This window comes from Pezoporus wallicus, unplaced genomic scaffold (genome assembly GCF_028554395.1).
Source record: "Pezoporus wallicus isolate ANWC-B61680 ecotype Strahan unplaced genomic scaffold, APGP_CSIRO_Pwel_v1 contig_13150, whole genome shotgun sequence".
NCBI lineage: Eukaryota > Metazoa > Chordata > Aves > Psittaciformes > Psittacidae > Pezoporus > Pezoporus wallicus.
In genome coordinates this window covers 264,197-284,701 of record NW_026639322.1, presented here as the reverse complement: position 1 = coordinate 284,701, position 20,505 = coordinate 264,197, and the positions used below count along the sequence as shown (strand labels likewise).

Here is a 20,505-nt window from a genome sequence, read left to right as displayed (position 1 = left end):
TTGAGGACACCAGAACTGCACACAATGCTCCAGGTGAGGTCTCACAAGAGCAGAGTAGAGGGGCAGGATCACCTCCATGACCTGCTGGTCACGCTCCTTTTGATGCAGGCCAGGATACGGTTGGTTTCTGGACTGCGAGCGCACACTGAAGCCGGCTCATGTTCAGTTTCTCATCAACCAACACCCCCAAGTCCTCCGCAGGGCTGCTCTGAATCTCTTCTCTGCCCAACCTGTAGCTGTGCCTCAAATTGCTCCTACCCAGGTGTAGGACCTTGCACTTGGCATGGTTAAACCCATAAGGTTGGCATCAGCCCACCTCACAAGCGTGTTGAGGTCCCTCTGGATGGCATTCCTTCCTTCCAGGGTATCAACTGAACCACGCAGCTCGGTGTCATCGGCAAACTTGCTGAGGGCGCACTCAATCCCACTGTCCCATGTCCATGGCAGCGACAAAGATGTTAAAGACCGGTCCCAACACTGATCCCTGAGGGACACCACTCGTTACTGGTCTCCAGCCGGACATTGAGCCATTGACTACAACTCTTTGTGTGCGGCCATCCAGCCAGTTCTTTATCCACCCAGTGGTCCATCCATCAAATTGATGTCTCTCCAATTTAGAGACGAGGATGTCGTGTGGGACGGTGTCGAACGCTTTGCACAAGTCCAGGGAGATGACATCAACTGCTCTACCCCTGTCCATCAGTTCATAGCCCCATCATAGAAGATCCTGCTCTGGGGTCGGGGAGAGCTTTGGAGCCTTTAGGGTGTCTGTGGAGAGTGTGGGACTCTTCTGGAGCAGCTCTGCTCTCCCCTTCTGCCCAGGGGTGAGGAATGTTCTGCCCTTGCTGGGAATCCCCAGTGCCCAAAATGGTGTGAATCGGGATGCGGGTGCGGGACCGAGGGCTCCCGGTGTCTGTGTCTCGGCGATGCCATGCGGTGATGTGCCAGTGGGTGTCCAGTTTCGGGCTGGCTCCGTGGGTGCCGTTTGCCGCACGGGGACGGGGGGAGGCAGCCCCCGGGGCTGCTGCGGGAAGCGGAAAGAAGAGGAAAGGCGGGGCCGGGTGCGAAAGCGAAAGCGGGGATGGGATCGGAGGAGGTGAAGGCTGAGCCACGGGGCTCGGCGCGGCGCTGGGCGCAGGGCCCGGTGCCCCCTCCCCTGAGACCTCGCTTGCCTTTAGGACTCCTTCGTGCAGCTGCCTTGCCCCCGGGCCCCGGCCCCGGCTCCTTGGGCCTCACCGCCGAGCACGTCCGGCAGGAGATAGAGCGCTGCAAGGTGCGGGGAGCTTGGGTTTCCTCCGTGCCTCCGGGCTGCGAGTCGGGGGTTAAGGGGGGGGGGTTAGGGGAGGCGGGGCTGGGGCTGCCAAAAGCAGCGTGTGCTGGGGCCGGACAGCCGGGGGATGCTGCAGGGTGTCACTGATGGAACCTCTCACAGGAGCTTTGCAGCGCACTGGAGCAAGACCACGTGAACCTACAAACGGCCACGGGAGCCGTCGAGCAAAGGACACGAGGGCTGAGGAAAGAGAGGGAACATCTGCATGAAAACTTTAAGCAGCAAAAGTATTTCAAGAGAGAAGAAGAGATCTGCCTCCAGGCTGGTGAGCAGAGCATCCCGGGCTTGGGAAGGTGGCAGTTGGGTGGAGGGGATGTGTTGCTGGGCACACTGCTTTGCTCTGGAGCCGGTGGAGGTTTCGCAGGGCATCACATGAGGCCTGTGCCGCGCAGTGGAGGGCTGTGACCGAATGTGAGGAGCCAGGGCAGGGCTGCAGGCAGTCAAGAGCAGAAAATCAGTGCAAGTGGAGCTGTGTCCAAGCACAGGGCTGTGTATGCGTGTCTGGGTGGTTCCCTTGCTGCCTCCTCTTTCCTTCCTTGTAGGACAGCGTTTTGCTAGCAAGGGAGATGAAGAACACACTGATGCAGAGGTATCAGATGCTGAGCAAGATACTGGAAGAAAAAAGGAAGAAGTTCTGGAAGGATCCGGAGATGGGCTGGGGAGAAGGGCTGAGCACAGGTCATGTCCTGGGAGCAGATGGAGCTGTGTCTGGGGAGCGGGGAGGGCAGAGCGAGCTGTGGCTCTCCCGTCCCTCCCGAGGCTGCTGGTGCAGGAGAGCTGAGGCTGGGCAGTGCCAGCCTCAGTGTCTGTGCCAGGGCTGTCACCTCCCCAGGAGCTCAGTGGGGCTTTGGGTGACCCAGGGCTTTCCTCCCCACCCTGGCAGTGGCAGAGCTGCTGCTTGAGAGAGGACGCATCCAGGTGCCCTTGGGGAAGCAAACATACGAGCTCAAAATATCCCCGTGCCTGAGTGGGGAGGCCTCACACCTGCAGGTAAGAGCCCGGGCCCTGGTGCCAGCCCAGGGCCAGGCAGAGCGGGGGCTCCTGAAGCCCCGCTCCTCACCCCGCTCTGCCCAGCTCCAGCCCTCCCGCTGTCCCCGGACCGTCCTGCTCTCGGGGATCCCGGACGTGCTGAGCGAGGAGCCCATGAGGGACATCCGGGAGATGCAGAAGCCCAGCAGCGGCGGGGGGGAGATGGACTCGGTCGGTTACGTCCCGGCGGGCAGCCACGGGGTGGCCGCGTTCACGGAGGACGCGGAGCAGCGATGAAACCGTGCGCAGGGAGCGGCGGGTCCGCGCTGCCGGGGCCGGGCGGGAGGTGCGGGCTCGGGGCGGGGCCGGGGCAGGTTTCGCTTTCGTTTCCCGGCGGAGCCGGAGCCGGAGCGGGGCCGGGGTCAAGCACCGAGGTGCGGGGGGGGTCGGAGCCGGCGCCGGGGCTGGCGGCCGGTGCGGGGGCTCGGCGCAGGCATGGCGGGCCGCACGGTGCGGGTCGGGGGCCTGCCCGCAGAGCTGCCCCCCGACAGGGTGGCCGACAAGCTGACCATCCACTTCCTGCGCCCCCGCAACGGCGGCGGCGAGATCGCCGACGTGCAGGTGCTAAGGGACGGGCGCCAGGTTTGCGCCCTCGTCACCTTCGAGACGCCGGAAGGTAACGGCCCCTCGAGGGACCGGCCCGTGGGCTCTGCCCGCTCCCGGACCCCCCTGCCCCGTGTGGTCCGCGAAGGGGCGGTGCTGCTGCCCCACGGCGCGGGGCTGGGCTGATGCCGGTGCTTTTCCCACCCAGTGGCCCAGAGGATCCTGAAGGTAAAGAATCACGTCCTGTCCATCGGAGGGGACAAATACCCGCTGGAAGTGACGGCGCACGCCGCGGAGCTGAGCCCCGATGAGGTAGCGTGGAGCAGACGTGGCCGTGGCATCCCCGCTGCCGCTGGGCCTGTGCTGGGGAAAGGGAGACCTCGCGCTCTCCTTTACCCTTAATGAGACTTAAGGCAAAGCCACTTTTATTCCTAGTCAAAGGAGGAATCTTTTCCATGCTGGTGGCACAGGGACAGGCCGGGCACACGCTCAATGGCGTTTGTGTCTGTCAAAGTGAGGAAGAACAGACCGGAGGGAAGGGGCGCTTCTCCCCTAGCCCATCTGGTGGCAACTGGGGGAGCCTATTAATGCCCTTGCTTGTCATTAGCTGGACACGCACAGTGTGCTGCTCCTGTGTCCTGCTCAGCACGGCTTTGGAGACGGGCTGGTGTTAGGAGGCGCTGGGGAGCTCTTCCCTCTTTCTGCGGTTTCAGCAGAGCACAGCAGCAGCCGCATCTTGTGTCTTCGTGTCTGAGCGCTGACAAGAGGGGCATGGGAGTTAGCCTGGCACTGCAGACCCTTCTGCAAGGCCGTGGTGCTTGAAAGTCTGCAGCTGAAGCCCTGGGGGAGCGGGAGAGCAGCTGCATTGCAGACGCAAGAGGGACAATGGCGTTCTGGGGTGCGAGCTGCATGCAGAGCTCTCAGGGGGCAGACGTGGAGCTGCAGCTCTCTGCTATTCGCCCCTCGTGTTCCCTGCTTGCAGAAAGCTTTTGACCGTGTGTACAAGGTCCAAGAGCTGCTTGGGCTCCCTGGGGCTCCCAGTCCTGCCTGTGCTGGCTCCCATCTCCTGTGAAAGCAGGATGCTGAGAGGTGTTTGGGTCACGTCGTCTTTCTGCCATAATAACACAGGGGCTGTGGCAAGCGTTGGGTGCATCTGCCTCCCCCTTGCCTTGGAGGGGGGTATTTTTCATCCTTCTCTCACTCCTTTGCTATCTACTTGCAGATCTTCTTATATGCTTCCGTGATAGTTGACTATGGCAAGCTTCCTACTGGCAAAGCCCTCCTGAGGAACTTGTATAAAGGCTACAGCAATGTGCAGCTCAACTTTGACTCCAAGAATGCCCACTGCATAGTCAAGGGGCCATTCACTGAGCTGCAGGCCTTCAACAGAGAGCTGCTGGGCAGCCTGAACCTCAAGAGCCAAGCTGCTGGAGAGATCCTCCTGCCAGATTCCAGCCATGTGGCCAAAGAGACCAGAATCCCTGATCCCCAGCAAGAGCCTGACTCTGCTGAGTCAGCACAAGACACAGCAAAGGTCCTGAACTGGGACCAGGCATGTGAAGAACCGGGTAGAGCTCCATCGCCTTGGGGACCTGTGGATAGGAAAGCTGTGGAGCACCTGGAGGACTTTTCCCTAGTGATGGACTCAGACATTTACTTGTACATGCAGAGGTTCTGTGCTGCCGAGTACCAGGGCGTGCTGCAGCAGCATGGTGTGGATGTGGTGGATGTCAGCAGCGATGGCATCGCCATGCTCTACTTCCATCCCGCTGCAGGGATGGCTGGGGACATGGGTGCCTTGCGAGAGGCCCGCTTGGCGCTGCAGAAGCTTTACCAGCAGCTGGAGGTGAGCTTACGCAAGGAGAAGATCACCAAGGGAGGACTGGGTATGGACAGCCAGGCTCTCAGGGCGCTGACACACGAGCTGCAGCAGCTGTATCCCCAGTTGCTCTGCCATGAGGATGTGAAGCAGCTTTACCTTATTGGAAACCTCGTCGATGTGTCCGAGGCCAAGCAGTATCTTCGGGATTTCAGTGCCAGAAGAGGCGCCGCACAGGCCACGGTCAGCAGCTCCCTGCCCTCACAGCCAACCACAGAGAATACCCTGCCCAAGCCCAGGGAGCCCGCAGGCACCTCAGCCTCAAGGTTCATCCCAGGCAGGCCGAAGCTGAGAGGCGAGCTCAGACCACCTGCCAGCTTCAGCACCCTGAAAGCTGAGAGGTCTCAGGACCCCCCGCCAGTGGGGCCTTCTGGAAAACACCCACTGCAAACGGATGCTCTACGGCCAAGTGACCCAATGGCACTGACCCAGCGGTACCAGCCCGGTGCCTCTACAGCAGGTGTGGATTTGGGGGCAGCAGCAGAGTCTCAGCAGCAGGACCCCAAAGAATGGGAGCAGATGAAAGGAGGTGCCAGGCTTACAAGACACAAGGCTCTGTCTGCTTCTGGGGACAAAGACAACAGAGACTCTAAAGGCTCTGGTCCCATCAAGCATCACTCACTTGCTGGCACATCCAGTGCCTTTGACACAACAAGGACCTCTAAACCCTCCGAATCCAAGCCTCTCCTGCAACGGTCCAACAGCTTCTCCCTGCCCAGATCAAAGGAAAGCGAGAAGCCGCAGGGCACGGCGATGAGGCAGGAGATGAGCCTGGACTCCCTGCAGTGGTCTTACCTGAAGGACGTTCACCGCGCTGCTGTGGCCGAGCTGTGCAGTGATGGGGAGGTGCAGCTCTCGGAGCATCGCGCTGGCGACTGCACCGTGCTCACGCTGCAGGCAGAGGGTAGGGAGAAGCTTTTCCAGGCCAAATGGAAAGTGGAAGCTCTGGTGAGGAAGTGTCCTGACCTCGTGTGCCAGAGTATGAGCTACTCAGAGCTCGCTGTGGATGGCCCGGATGACAGCGCCCTCAGTGAACTATGCAGCCTCTTGCGAGGAAACTCCTTCCAGGTTGGGTTCAGCAAAGACAAGTACAACCTGTACCTTGCCTGCCCCAAGGAGATGCTGCCAGGAGTGACTGAGGCCTTTCAAGTGTTTTCTTCCAGAAGGCAACCTGCCCTGAAGTCTCCAGGAGCAGAGAGTACAGGCTGTCCTAGTGCTGTCCAGCCAAGCAGGAGCCAGGACACGCTGCTGGGTGCAGCCCTTCCTGGTAGCCTCGAGTCCCTACAGATGGACCTGCAGGACCTGACCATTAGTGCTACAGCAGAGCTTGCAGATGTTAACCCGGCTGAGAGGTCCCCAAGCCTCTGGGGGCTCCAGCACACACTGGGGCAGGAGGATGCCAATGACTGTGCTGATTCTGGGGCTGAGCAAGAGGGAGGCGACCTTCTGAGCCCTGCTGTGGTGGATAACTCCAGTCCCACCGGTCTGAGCGAGCCCCAGGAGCAGCTGAAGACCAAACTGCCTGTGGGGGAGCCGGACCCGGCACGGCTGAGGCAGATTTTGCCGGACAGGTTCCAGTTTGCAAGAGCCAAAAGCAGAGGAAGCCACGGCGAGGCGATGGGATGGCTGCGCTCCCCAGTGCCTGCAGTGGATGGGGCTCCTCACTCCCTGCCCGCCCGCCTGTTCAGGCCCATGGAGGCTGCAGCCCTGGCCCCAGACAGGGCTCTGCTCCCTGCAGGCAGGAGCAGTGCTCAGGAGGGGCAGGGGAGAGGCCCCAGCCCGGGGCAGGAAAGCAGCAGGATGGCTCCGGGCCGCTGCGATGCCTGCCATGGCGCAGCCGTGACCTGCGCGGCGCGCTGCGGGCACTGGCTGTGCAGGACGTGCTTCGCAGGGGACAGCCCGCAGCCGCCCTGCTGCAGCGTCTCCACGCTTACCCCGGGCTGCAGCATCCCGGGGAAGTTCCAGATCTCCTCCTTGTCTCAGAGTCTGCCGGGCTACTACCGAGACCCAACGCTCCAGGTTGTCTACGTCATCCCTGACGGCGTGCAAGGGGTAGGTACCGCTGCTGCGGCTTCCCCAGCCCGCTGCAGGAAGGGGGCTATAGGGATGCTGGGGAGGCACTCTTCATTAGGGACTGTAGTGATGGGACAAGGGGTAACGGGTTCAAACTGAAACAGGGGAAGTTTAGATTGGATCTAAGGAGGAAATTCTTTCCTGTGAGGGTGCTGAGGCACTGCAATGGGTTGCCCAGGGAGGTTGTGAATGCTCCATCCCTGGCAGTGTTCAAGGCCAGGCTGGATGAAGCCTTGGGTGCCATGGTTTAGTGTGAGGTGTCCCTGCCCGTGGCAGGGGCGTTGGAACTGCATGATCTTAAGGTCCTTTCCAACCCGAACTATTCTATGATTTTATGTGACGGGTTCTGCGTGCAGGACGTGCAGTGTGGCTGGGGTGGGAGAGAGGGGCTGTGTGGCAGGGGGAGGAGGGCAGCTCGGGCTCCATGCCCCACATGCAAGGCAGCAGAGGTGCTGAAGGGTGGCTCTGCTCCAGGTTTGGGAGCAGCGTGCTGTAAGCTCTGCTTTAGTTCCAGGTCACTAGGAGGCCAGCCCCGAGGCACAGCACTCAGGTGGTTGTTTAAAACGTGTTCTTCCTCTTCCAAGGTTGGTGACCCCCACCCAGGCCAGCCTTACAAAGGGGGGCATTTCTGTGCCTTCCTGCCGGACAACAGGGAAGGGCAGAAGACAGCAGTGCTTCTGAAGAAGGCATTTGACTGTGGGCTGACGTTTCACATCAAGTCCTGCAATGGCGAGGAAAGAGTGACATGGGGCCTTATCCCCCACAAAACCTCCTGGGATGGAGGCAAAGCCAGGTATGAACCAGCTCATCCCAAGTTTCCAGGTGTGGGGTTTTCTAGCAGCAATTGAAGGGGGAGAACCGTGGGCTCCAGCTCACCCCATCCTGCAGTGAGCAGCTCTTCCAGGCTCCCACAGCAGCAGTTGGGGACTCTGCTCTGACCCCCTCCATCTGGAGCTAAGCCCTTGCCCATCCCACACCTTTAAGCTCCCTATGGATGGGAATTCCGGGCCCCATTCACTCACAGTTCCCCTGCCTTTCCCCGTGTCTCTGCAGCCAGCCCTGGGTGCAAGCTGTGACTTCCACTCCCAGCCCTGCTGAATGCATGGGGCAAAAATAGACTGCGCTCCCCTCTTCCTGTACTGGAAGGAACAGGAAGGTTCCGGAAGGTGGTTTTAGCACCATCAGCAGGATTCACACCACTTCCCTCTCTGCCCCACAGGAATGGTTATCCGGATGCCCTGTATCTCCGGGAGGTTTGCACTGTACTGAAGAAACTGGGCATTGCATGAGCCTCCCTGTGCAGCAGCCACAGCTCCCACCATGCTTCACCTTCCTCTCCAGCTGAAACAAGTGCAGCTTAACACAGGCAGCTCAAGAGAGAGCTCATGTTTGTCCTCCTGCGGCCCCAGAGGCACCTCCATCCCCAGCCTCAGCATGGACCAGAGCTCCCCTGCAAGCCCGGGATGCGCATCCTCAGCAGCCAGTTATGCAGCTTGTGTCAGGCTGAGCCCTGACGTGGATTCCAGCAGCACGACCCAAACCAGGGCAGGAGCCTGCCTCAGCTCGGGCAGATGGTGCAGTCCTAAAGCCACCAGCGCCGAGCTCCAGCCCTGCTCTGGGGCCAGCAGGAACCCTGCTGCTCTGCTGGGGGAGCACCCCATGGACCATGCCTCCATGGGACCATAGAGCCTGTCCCCGCCTGTACCTGCAGGCACACAATAAACAACGTTTATCCCCACAGTTTTAGGGGTTGGTCACACCTTGTTATCACCCCAGGCACCTGCTTCAACCTCAGCTGGCTACAGAGACACCCAGGCACAGAGTGAAGGGCAGAGAGCAGCTAATGGCTTGCCACACACACGCACAGGTGCCCTCTAGTCCAGGGTGTTAGAGCATCACTGCGACAGTGGAGTAACCAGGGAGCAGTCCTTGAGAGGAGAGGTGTGTTCTCTCCCTTGGGAAGTAAACTGACTGCATCCACACACTGCCTGCCTGGGGAAGGAAGAGGCAGAGCTGGGGCAGAGGGTTCATTCCAACAGCAGCAGACCACGGGCAGGGTGGGTTGTTATGCTTTTAATTAACATCTGAAACACATAAGGCATATGGTAACATCAGACAGAAGAGCGTTACACAGCATGGTCATGTAAACAGCATTGGCACACTTGCTTTCTGTCCACCTTGGTTACACGCACAAAGCGGAATACAAAGATTTGCCACGTGGCTGTAGGATGAGTTTCACTCACGTCACACTCCAAACCAACACAACTCGGACAGCACAGACCACACTGGATGCTGCGAGAGGCTCAGTCTAATGCATTTCACATCACTCGCCGGTCCCCTTTGCCATCACCGGGGCTTGGCACACTGGAGCCTTCATTAGACAACAGTGTGGCTTCACACCTCTGACAGCAGCTGTAAGTGGGCCAAGATCCTGCACCAGTCAAAGCCTGAGGCCCACAGCGCTTCTTACTTCTCCCTGCTCAACCGATTCTAGTTTGATACCATTGCCCAAAGCGGTACAGCTGAACTCCTTCCTCCAGCTCAAACGTATCTGGCAGGGATCACGCTCCTCTATGCAAACAGAAGCTGCAACGCAGGCGAGCTCGAGAGAATCCAGAGTCAGAAACACGACAGAAGCAGCCTGGTGATAGCAAAGGGGTTGCATTTTGTCCCAGAGCAGCCTGGGAAGGCGCCTGCAGTAAATGGCCCTGCACAGGCACCCCTGCACTGAGCAGCCACAGCGGACAGGGCTGGGCACGCTGCTCCTGCCATGAGCTGCTCGCTCGGACCCCTCACCACAACCTTGGGATCAGGCAATCAGCAACAGAAACACTAAATGGCACTTGTTGGAGCTGGAATGGCACCCTGCCGCCGAGCACAGGAAGCTCCTGTCTCCTCGCTCTGCCCTAAGCAGTTAACAGTGAACAGAATGATTCTGGATCCTGGGGTTTCGTTTGGTTTTTGCTTTGGTCCTTATACACAAACCTGCTGGTTAACATGGAGTTAAGACACTTGGAGTTGTTGTACATCGGGTCTATACTTCTTAGCCCATAAAATATCCATTAAAAAAAATAAGGTAAAAAAAACCAAAACCCCAAACAAACCCAACCCATCGAGGGGAGCAGTGTGAGTGAGGCGGGGGAGAGCAAGGTTACACTTAATCCTGGCTTTCTGTAGAAAAACACTGGTGCTACCAAGGGACATGAAACAGACAGCGCTAAACACAAACCAATAGTAACTGCTCAGCTCTCTGGCCCCGATAAGGGCTTCAGGAATGTGCAGGGAGAACACATGAGCAGCTACAGGAAGGGAGTCGGGAGCTGGAATTGATTCCAAGGCAGCAGATAAAGCCTTGCTCAAGGACTGCCTAAAGCCGAGCAGCTGCCCTGGGGGAGGCAAGGGCTCGACAGAGCTCTTCTGGGCTGGGGAGCACAGGACCCCAGGCTGGGAGGGCTGTAACACCCCAAAAGGGAGCGCCTCGTCCACGGCAAGTCAGACTACATCACTAGTGTTCACAAAAGAGAGCTAGCAAAAGTCACAGCGGGTTTTTGGCAATACTTTGAAAGGCCAGCATGGAAAAGGCTCCAGTGACTTCCTAGTCCTTACAGGCATGTAGAAGAAGGCACCGAGATACTGTTTTCTGAGGTGGAGCACAAGGCAGCACGGCAGAGGTGTCCTATGGGAAGCTGCATGGGGAGGGACAGCCTGCGAGAGCCTTTCTATGCTGCCTGATCCAAGAGCATCCAAGTAAGGCACTGAGCACACGCTTGGCCGAGAGTAAAGCGAGGAGAGGATGGTGCTGGGACAGACAGTGGGAGAGTGGTCCCCTTTCCAAGTGTGCAGAACCTGAAGGTGGCAGGGCTGTGCTGCGTGTGAGCATCAAGGTGAAGTCTGGGTTCTCAGAGGAACGGGTCCAGACTTCCCATTCTAGCAATTTAGACAGTCCTCCTGTTGTCAGAGCCGGTAAAGCAGCATTAGGCTCTGCTGGACCGAATGTGAATTGGCAGGAGAGGGCAGGCTGAAAGGAGAAGCAGCAGGATTCTGGATTCAGAAAGGCTCAAACTTGTGCTTGTTTCATTAGACCACGTCGGTGAAGTTCACGTCGGGAGCGCAGGAGAGGGACTGACAAGGATGGGTGGCAGGCCCCAGCCTCCTCTGGGCTCCAAGGGAATGGGGTTGGTTTAACGCTTCATGTGCCAGGTGCTCCCACCATGGCAGAGACCAAACAAACCCCGTGAAGCCTTCCCACCCCAGCTCCTGTCCTGCCCCCATGATGGTGGGCAGCGGGTACAAAGTGGGGAAGCTGGAGTCCTCAGGCAAGGGGGGGCTACCACAGATCACATTTGGCTGGGGTGCAAATGGAGCCCTGCCAGAGCAGCTTTCTGAGCTGGTCCTGCTCGGAGCAGCAAGCCTGCAGCCAAGGACTCTCCCCTAAGGGTCAGGATGCACCCAAGGAAGCTCCTCAAGGCCAAAGCCCTCCCTTTGTTAGGTGAGTGACTGCACGGTTTGGAGCACTGGCCATAACCTTAAGGATGAATTCTGGTAGAGACAAATCCATGTGACACCCAAATCTGCAGGCGATGGAGCTTTAACAGCAGCTTTCATTTGGTCTCAGTGTATTGGCTCAGCAGCAGCAGAGCCAGGGCAAGGTCCCCAGAGGCTGTGCCTGTGCTCTGCTAAAGAACTAGGGCCTAAGCACCTGCAAAACAACACTGACAGGAGGATGGAGCTGGACCCTCCTCACCTGCACAGAAGCCCCAGCCCTGCATAGTGATGCTCTTCAGCATATGGGGTCCTTCACCCCCTCCTTGGGGGCTGGGTAAGCAGGACTCCCGGTAGCAAGGGTCTGCCACAATAGGCAGCTCTTCTTGGTGCCCTCACGTTTACCTTTTTGAATCCAAAACGAAGCCTAAAAGCCTGCAGCACCCCCAGCCCACGGCACAGCCTCGAGGCAGCCACAAGCTGCATCTCAGCCTGCTCCGGGCTGCAAACGGTCCAGCAGGAAGGGGAAGCACCACCCAGGGTAAGTGCTCACAGCACTGGGCTCAGGGCTCTGCACAGCTCCATTGCCAAATGCACGGAAGAAAGGAAGGAGAAACTGGAGTTCTGGCCTGGGAGGAGCATCCCAGGCAGCTCCTGAGCCCTCAGCGTTGGAAGAGAGCCCAAGAGTCCCATGACTTGCAGTTTCAGAGGAAGAAGAGTCGAGCCCTGCCGCAGCACTGCATCACGAGCTGAGAGCTGGTTCGAGTGGGTACCTACCGAGCTAGCAAGAGGAGGATGGAAAGCACTATTTCAACTGCTCGAGATGCCCAGGCCAAGAGGCTTGGCAGAGCTGGGCTGTTTGCCACCTACAGCAATAACCTCCCCTGAGCAGCACGCCAGAGAGGAGCCAGCCCAGGCTCCTGGGAAGTGCTTACAGGCCTGGTTCTTGCAAGTCACTCCCCCAGCTGCAGCCCCTACCCAGCACACACCGAAAAGCAAGCATTAAGGGGCTTGTTCTGTTCCCATCCTGCTAAAGTCTGGCTCAACACTGCAGCCCTTGGAAACACAAACACGAGGGTGAACTTTAGCCTTAACAATACCAGCTGGGAGCCCAACATTAATAAAGCACAGAGCCAACATCAATTGTTCCAGTCATCTGAGACACAGCTGAGTCCTTACGGTCTCTAAAAATCAAGACACAATTTAGAGCTCCCTATGCAGTTTGGAAGCAGAAAACGGACAAGATCAAGTTACCCAATTGGACCGTTTGCATTCAGGCACAGACCAGCCTGTCAGGTTATCTGCTGGCTGCGCAGAGAAGCGACTGCAAATGAAGTGCAGGATGCCCTAGACTCCAGGAGGGTCATTTAGAAGGCAAAGGCAACACAGGCTGTTATGAACTGACTGGTGGTAGAGGCCTAGGAAAGCAGAGGGAAGAGTGTGCTTAGTGTGAAGGGAAGAGCAGGCAGTGCTGGAACGAAACTGGGCCAGCTCTGCTTTTGCTCTGGCTGCGGAGCCAACTTCCCAAGCCTGGCCCCATCTGACAGCGCAGGGCTTCAGCAGGACCAGGCTCTGCGGAGACCCTTGGCAGTTCCTACAGCATTTAACACCGTGACTCCACAGCGATGTTAAGCACCAGCTGCTGGAAGCTTCACCTGCACTGCCAGGGGAAAAGGAGGTTAGTTTGGAAACTCAGTAGGGAAACAAGGGAGGAGTAAAAGTGTACGAAATAAGCAGGCTTCAAACCAGACAGCGAGGGCAAGGGGTCGGTCACAATGAAAGCATGCAAACCTCGGCTGAACGTTAACCACGATGTTCTGGTGAAGATGGAAGCTACTGATCTGTCCATTTCCAGGTCCCAAAGAGATCAAGGAGTTAACCCACCAATTCACAATCGGCACCCATCTCTTCTCCTTAGTTCTCTTCTTTTTTGGACTCTTCCTTGGGTGCTTCAGGAACCAGGATGACCTTTCCAACATTCTTCTTCTCTTGCATCTGCCTCATGGCATCTGCCACCTGGAAGCAACAGGAACCCCGTGAGACCCACACCCACCATGCACTGGCCCTTCCTGGGTACCTGGTCCATCCAGACTAGTCCAGGGACCATCCAGGGGCAGCTCTCCTGGCAGGGTGCCTCTGCACAGAAGCATTTTGGACAGAGCTGGGCAGCTCCCCCAGTCTAGGGACATGAGGAATCCCCATGGGATCCCCATGTGACAGTGAGAAACTGTCCTCATGGGTTCACACAGACCAGCTCCAACATGAAGAAGGATGCTCTGCAAACCGTGAAGTGAACTGCACGTCTCCACTGCTTCCTTTCAAAGGGGAGCACTGCAGAAACCCAGCCAACAGCCAGGACAGAGCTCCTACCATCACAGCCCCACAGAATAAACATGCACAGGGGTCTATTGTTAGCAAGCAAAACAGCACCTGGGCCAGGCCTGGATTCATCACTTTTCCTTAAGCGCTTGCACCAGACCATGGGTACGAACAGCAACTGATTGTTACTAAGTCCTACCCCAGCAAAGGATTCCCAAGGGGAGAATGTGCCTGAACACATGGATGCAACAGCAGAGCAGAGCTGCTGAACACTGCCACTCCCAATGTCCTCATTCCGCTTCACTGCCTGGGCTCTGTCTCCCTGCTGGAAGGGCAGTAGCAGCATTCCCAGCTGTGTGCTCCGTTACGGGCTGCAAACAGGACAGTTTCCAGTCTGATGCAGAACCCAGACCCTCTATGGGCTGCTGCTGCGCATGGAGCGCAGCTGAGCACCTGCCCTATTCCCTAGGGATGCTGTCTGGTGCTGCCCAGCTCTATGCACTGGAGCAAAGAGCCCAGCCCCTTTACTCCCCCTTAACATCCTGAGGACAAAAGCACTGAACACCTGAGGACAGATGGTTATTAAACATCTGCAACAGTTGAGCCCCCCCTGAGCAAGGTGTTCACACTGAACCAGAGCTCACTGTGCACAATACACTCACCCAGCAATTTCTGGGTGCTCCAACCTATATGTTAACTCAGACTCACCTGATCAAAAGGCCATACGGAGTCTATTTTGGGCTTGATTTTGCCTTGGCTGTAAAGGTTATCCAGCTTGGATAGAACACGCCCAATGAGCTCAAATTCTTCATCCATGGAGCCAAGGTCATAGCCACACACAGCCTTGTTATGATGCAGGAGCTGCAAGGCATTGATGCTGAACTGGTTCCACCAGGTTTTAGCCATAGCCACGAGGCTCTTCTTCTGCCCAGTGAGCAGGTTTGCTACCCCTAAAGAGAAAGGAAGCCACGGATGAGCTGGAATGACCACAGCCCGAGAGGCAGCAGGCACCCCATGGAACAGCTCAGACTCTATGCAAGGCAACAGCTAAGCAGAGTGATGGAGGACAGAGGCAAGAACTGGATCACGTCAGGATCAGCCCATTTGACCTCCCATGGAAGCAGGAACCTGCCTCGGCCTCAGGGCACGCAGAACTTGGCTCATAGGCACCCATAAATGACCAAAACACAGAACAACTCCTCTCTTGGGAGGGCAGCAGCAGCACAGCTGGACTGGCAGAGGCAAGAGAGGGTTACAGGTCACATCCAGGCAGGCTGGCAGGACAGCACTCCCCTCTACAGCCAGGCTTCCCCAGGGGAGCCACACGCTGCAGCAGGCCGTACACTGGTGCATGTGTCTGGAATCCCACTGGGGGTTGTGTGAGGGCTTTGTCTGGGGGACAAAATCACAGTGTTCCAGGGCTGGGGAATGGAGAGAGAAGTATTCAGTAGCCTCAAACCTCATCACCCACACATCCTCCAGCAGAAAAGCAAGGCTCTATCAGTGCTGTGCATTAAGTCAGCCTGGACAAAGCAGCTGTGCCAGCACTCCTCGTGAGGACATTCCAGCTTCCCCTGCAGGCACTGGCTCGTACTTGGAGAGACATCTCACCGTGGGATGGAAGAGCCTGTGAGCAAAGCTCTGGGAACACAGCACAAACCTCACTGCCCTCAGGCAGAGCTTCCTTTGTGAAACAGCAGCACTACACGCACAGCAGTGAGCAACAGGCACAGAGCACCCCATGCAGATCCACATGCCTGCTGCCAGGAGCGGGGCTTTGGGCACACTCTGCTCACACTCACCGTAAGTGATGAGCTTGCCCATCGGCTTCAAGAGGTTAAATGCTTTGGATGTATCAGATCCTCCCAGGGGGTCCAGGACAATGTCAACACCTAGAAGGAATCGAGAGTAACCAGGAGTTTCTTTGCCCTGGGGACACACGCAGGACGGGTGTTCGAGTCCTCCAGCACCCGGTACCTTTGGGAGAGATTTTCCGGACCTCCTCCACGTAATCCATCGTTCTGTAGTCAATGGGGTGAGCGACCCCGCTGCTCCGGAGCGCGTCGTGCTTGGAGGCGGATGCTGTGCCAAAAATGGTGATGTTTTCTACGGTCTTGCACAGCTGGATGGCAGCAGTTCCCACACCACCTGAGAACAGCAGTGAGAAAGGCTTAGAGGCAAACATCCCCGGGAGAGGTAAATTATCCCTGCTTGGACTGAGGGCACAGCACTGGGAGGGGAGGGAACAACCCGATGTCTGTGACATCCTGGTGACTGATCCCAGCTGCTGGGAAATGGGGTCAGTCCTGCCCTGTTCTGATCGCTTCCTCCCCGTGGTACCCGTTCAGAGGCTGCACACTGAAGCCAAGAGCCTCAGCACGGGCTGGCAAGGACTGTTTACCTGCAGCCATGTGGATGAGGACACTCTGGTTGGGTCTCAGGTTTCCAAAGTCGAACAGGATCATGTAGGCAGTGATGTAGTTGACAGGGAGAGCAGCCGCCTCCTCGAAGCTCATCCCCGCAGGCATCAGGAAAGTCTGACGGGCTGGAACGTTCACCACCTCTTGCCAGAGCCCCGACTTCGCCAGGACCATCACCTTATCACCCACCTACAGTCAAACAGAGGACAAGGCGGTCTGAAACAAGGCCAGGCTTGCAGGTCATCACACATCGGAGCCAGGCACACGTGTCTGTGGGCACTGCAGCACCCCGTGATCCACTCGCTGGGCACCAACACCAGGGCACCTCCTGCCATGGACCCACATGTACCAACAGACCCTCGAGGAGGTCAGAGGGATGGGGCCTGTGTCCTGCCCTGGGAGCAGGAGTCTGAGCACTGAAACACCACTGCTGCCCCTTGTAAAGGATCACTCTGCCTACAGGCAGGAGGCCTGGGGCAATGCTTAACAGGAAGAACCCTGCAAAACGCATGTCCAAGCTTAGAAAAACCTCCCAGGTCTAAACCTCAAGCCTGAGGCATCCCCAAACATCTGCTCTTAATGCCACTGGGCAAGAAATAGCTGCTTGCTCTGCGACGGGAAAGATACAGCAAAACACAGCAAGCAGACGAGAGACAGAGCCATAGCAGTGAGCAGAAAGGCTCCTCAGCTTGCGGGTCTGGCATTTCCACTTCAGTCAACCACGATGTTTTCCTGGAGGGAAGGGAACCGCCTTTGAGCACCGGGGTTTTTGAGATGCTTCATTTTCCTCGCTGTTCACCCCAGAATCGTTTTAAAGCACCACGACTGCGAGAGCCCTGAGACCCGAAGGTCTGGGATGCGCAGAGCCAACTCTCCTGTCCCCTGAGGTGCTGGAAATGCGGCAGCCAGAGCCTCGCAGACCACAAACCCAGCACCGAGAGCAGCCAACCTGCTCCTGCCGGCGCCTCAGCACCCTCAGGTGGCTCCTGACAGCCCTGCAGCAGCTAGAGACTTCCTTCCACATCCGTGGAGTTTAAAAGGATGTTCACAAACGTGCTCAGGAACGGCACCGTCCCGCTTTAGCTCAACATCCTACCAGTGCTTGCCACCACCAAGAACAGCTTGTACAGAGAATCGGGGAAAGGTTTGGGTTGAAGGGACCTCAAAGCTCCTCCAGCTCCAACCCCTGCCACGGGCAGGGACCCCTTCCACTGGAGCAGCTTGCTCCGACCTGGCCTTGAACACTGCCAGGGATGGGGCAGCCACAGCTTCTCTGGGCACCCTGTGCCAGCGCCTCAGCACCCTGCCAGGGAAGAGCTTCTGCCTGAGAGCTCAGCTCGGTCTCCCCTCTGCAGGTTAAAGCCGTTCCCTTGCCCTGGCCCTGGCCCTGCACCCCTGGCCCTAAGCCCCTCTCCAGCTCCCTTCGGGCTCTGCCGCCCTTTGTCCCGGGGCTTTGTTCGCTGCCGGGGCCGCGCCCCGATCCCCGCCGGTCGGGCCGGGACCGCCGGGACCACCGGGACGTGGCGGGGCCACCGGGGCCGCACCGGGTGGGCGGCGGGGCGGGGCCACCGCAGTGCGGCGGGGAGAGCCGAGCGCATCCGAACCGAGCCGAACCGAACCGCCCCGCCCTCACCTGCCGGTCGTGGACGCCGTCTCCGAGGGCGCGGACGACTCCGGCGCACTCCATACCGGGGCAGACGGGCGGCGGCGGCAGGCGGTCGTACAGCCCCTGCCTCGCCAGCAGGTCCGCGAAGTTGAGGCCGCAGGCGTGGACGCGCACCGAGACCTCTCCCGGCCCGGGGCCGCTGCTGCGCCGCGACTGCACCTTCAGCTTCTCGTAGCCGCCGAAGCCCGTCAGCACCAGCGCCCGGTGCTCGGCCGCTTCATCGGCGCCCGCGGGCGGCTCGGGGCCGGGGGCCGGCTCGGGGGGGGCGGCGGCGGCAGCCGGGGCCGGTTCGGCGGACATGGCGGAGCGGAGCTGCGGGAGCGGATGCGGGAGCGGGGCGGTGGCGGCGGGCGGCGAAAAGCCGGGGCCCGGCCGAGGGCGGGGTGGGGCGGAGCGTGCGGTTGTGCTGGTGGAGCCGTCGAAGGGTTGGGTTCCGCTGGGGCGGCCGCGCAGCGGGAGCGGCGTCTGACCGAGATGCTGCGGTTGCTGTAACTGCTGTCAGTGGCGCGGGGGGTTCATCAGCATCGCCTCGGGTAGCCCTGAAATGGCTGCGGGGAGCGGAAACGGGCAAGAGGGAGGAGTGGAGCTCCAGGCCGCAGGAGCTCGAGTAGAGCTTTGCAATAGAGCTCCAGAAACTAAAGACGGATAAAAAGGACGTGGAGCTGTTGGGGTGAGGCCAGAGGAGGCCATGGGGATGCTGCGAGGGCTGGAGCAGCTCTGCTCTGGAGCCAGGCTGAGAGAGCTGGGCTTGGGCAGCCTGGGGAAGAGAAGGTTCCTGAAGGGGAGACCTGAGAGCAGCTCCAGTGCCTGAAGGGGCTGCAGGAAAGCTGGAGAGGGGCTTGGGACAAGGGCCTGTAGGGACAGGACAAGGGGGAATGGCTTTAACCCGACACAGGGGAGCCTCTGGCAGTGGGATGCACCCCATGCCGGCCACCCTGCCTAGGGCTTTGTTCCACATCCCTTTATTTTCATGCAGGGCTCTCCTCTGCTCTGCTCTCAAGGAACTGAACAAGGAACAGGCAGGAGATAACAAAGCCGTGGTGGGTCTGCAGGCAGCTGCCTGTGGAAGCTTGGCCTTTGCCCCAGTGCTCATTCACGATGGACCCCAGCAGGGCCAAGCCCACAAAAGCCTCCCCTCATCTGTCGAGGCAGCCTGGCCCCCCCTGGGTTGGGGGCTGAAAGTGCCTTGATCTGTCTGGGTTTGTGGGAACTCAAAGAGTCCTTCTGCCTTTGTTCTGCCTTTGCCTCACCTGTGTTGACAGCATTGGGATGCACACAGATGAGATCTCCCAGCTGTATCACACATACAAGGATGCTGTGCCTCCTGGATGACACTGTGCCTGTATCACAGTAAATTACATTTAGATTTGACAGGTCGAGGCAGCAGCTAGAAGAAATGTGACACAGCCTCTCAAACGTACCTGCCACTCACAGCCACAGCTCCCTGCGCCGCTGTTTTGATCACAGAGACAATGGAGGTGATTGCCAAGTGGTAACTGATGCTCAGCGAACACGAGTCCTCATGATGACAGCAGACTGAAGAAACCCTTCCAGCGCAGCGTATCATTCCCACAAAACACTGCTGAGGATGCTTCAGCATCTTCCCCCCCGCAAACCCAAGCTGCAGAGGCTGAGGATGTGCAGCACAAGCAAGCAGGACGGCTGGCACGAGGCCGGTTTCGTGGTGTGCACAGAACAGCATCCCACCATGTCCTCCTCTGGAGGCAGGCACCTTTTCCACTGTGCTCCTTGCAGAAATCCTATGAAATGAGAATCCTCCTTAACTTCAACCTTCCACCACAGCATCAATAGTTTACTGACAACGGCAGTCCCAAAATGACAGGGCTTAGCGCATCCACATGCTGTGCACCCGGGAGGAGCTGACCATTTGGCCAGCATGTCTTCCCTTGCTGAAAACGCACAACCTTCTCCTCGGTGTGCTCACCGTGGCTTGCAGGGATGCTGGACACGGTGTGGTCTTGTAAGGGGAGATGGTTTTCTCTGCACCACAGAGAACTGCTGCATCCCAAGGGCTGTGCCACACGCACGGCATTCCCTGGGCTCAGCCCGGGGATGTGGGCTGCTCTGCAAGGAAAAGCAAGCGTGGTGCTGAGGCACAGCGGGGTGCAGAGCCCGAGAGGCTCACCCCCACCCAGCCCCTGCCCACGTTGTGCTGGGCCTGCTGGAAGGAGGACTCGGAAGAAAAGCCCGGTTTGCGTTCGTGATGTGCAGTTCATGTGTGACATTAAATGGAAAAGAAGCTGGAGTTCTGCGAGTTCATTTTGGTTCACTCCCCGCCCTCCACCACTCTCCATGTGAAAAAAGAGCTGCAAAACTGAAAATACGTCATTTTGACGAGTGATTTCAGACGCAAAGGTGGTGGAGATCACTCCTACTGCTGGAGAAGCTGTTCCCTCTGAGCCCCGCAGCCAGGCTCCCCTGTAACCCACAGCAGCGGTGCTGGGAGCTGCTGGCTCTGGCTTAAGGGGCCCAATGGGCAGGACCATGCACATCCTGCACTGCCTGTACCCAGGGCAAGGCCAGTGCTGGCTGGAAGTTGCATGTCAAGGGGGCGGATGCAGTGTGGGAGGGGACGTGTGCCGTGAGGAGGTTTCCACACCCAAGGGGCCAGAATCAGAGAATCAGCCATTTCCCTCCTCCCAGCCTGACCCTCTTTATTTGCCTTTGGGGCTGCCAGTCCCTGCACAGATCAGTCCACAGCCAGCCTCTGGAGTCGCCCAGAGCCTCCCACGTCCCTTCAGCT

General features: G+C 58.5%; 3 protein-coding genes across 3 annotated transcripts; 2 read left to right on the top strand and 1 right to left on the bottom strand.

The window, feature by feature from the left end:
• The first annotated feature begins 926 nt into the window (after positions 1-926).
• On the top strand, positions 927-2,596 carry IFI35 (interferon induced protein 35). Its single transcript, XM_057414195.1, is given in 7 exon segments — positions 927-1,061; positions 1,179-1,203; positions 1,206-1,273; positions 1,433-1,591; positions 1,873-2,096; positions 2,191-2,320; positions 2,405-2,596. Coding segments are annotated over 7 exon segments (933 nt in total).
• Positions 2,597-2,787: 191 nt separating this feature from the next.
• Positions 2,788-8,262, top strand: LOC130601850 (uncharacterized). Its single transcript, XM_057414194.1, has 5 exons — positions 2,788-2,975; positions 3,111-3,214; positions 4,125-6,833; positions 7,439-7,647; positions 8,074-8,262. Exons 1-5 carry the CDS (start codon positions 2,795-2,797, stop codon positions 8,141-8,143), a joined length of 3,273 nt encoding a protein of 1,090 aa, XP_057270177.1. The 5' UTR covers positions 2,788-2,794; the 3' UTR covers positions 8,144-8,262.
• Positions 8,263-12,968: 4,706 nt separating this feature from the next.
• VAT1 (vesicle amine transport 1) lies at positions 12,969-18,078 on the bottom strand. The gene is made up of 6 exons (XM_057414133.1): positions 17,709-18,078; positions 16,057-16,264; positions 15,633-15,803; positions 15,458-15,547; positions 14,364-14,605; positions 12,969-13,352 (listed from the first exon to the last, which is right to left on the bottom strand). Exons 1-6 carry the CDS (start codon positions 18,039-18,041, stop codon positions 13,251-13,253), a joined length of 1,146 nt encoding a protein of 381 aa, XP_057270116.1. The 5' UTR covers positions 18,042-18,078; the 3' UTR covers positions 12,969-13,250.
• Positions 18,079-20,505: the final 2,427 nt, after the last annotated feature.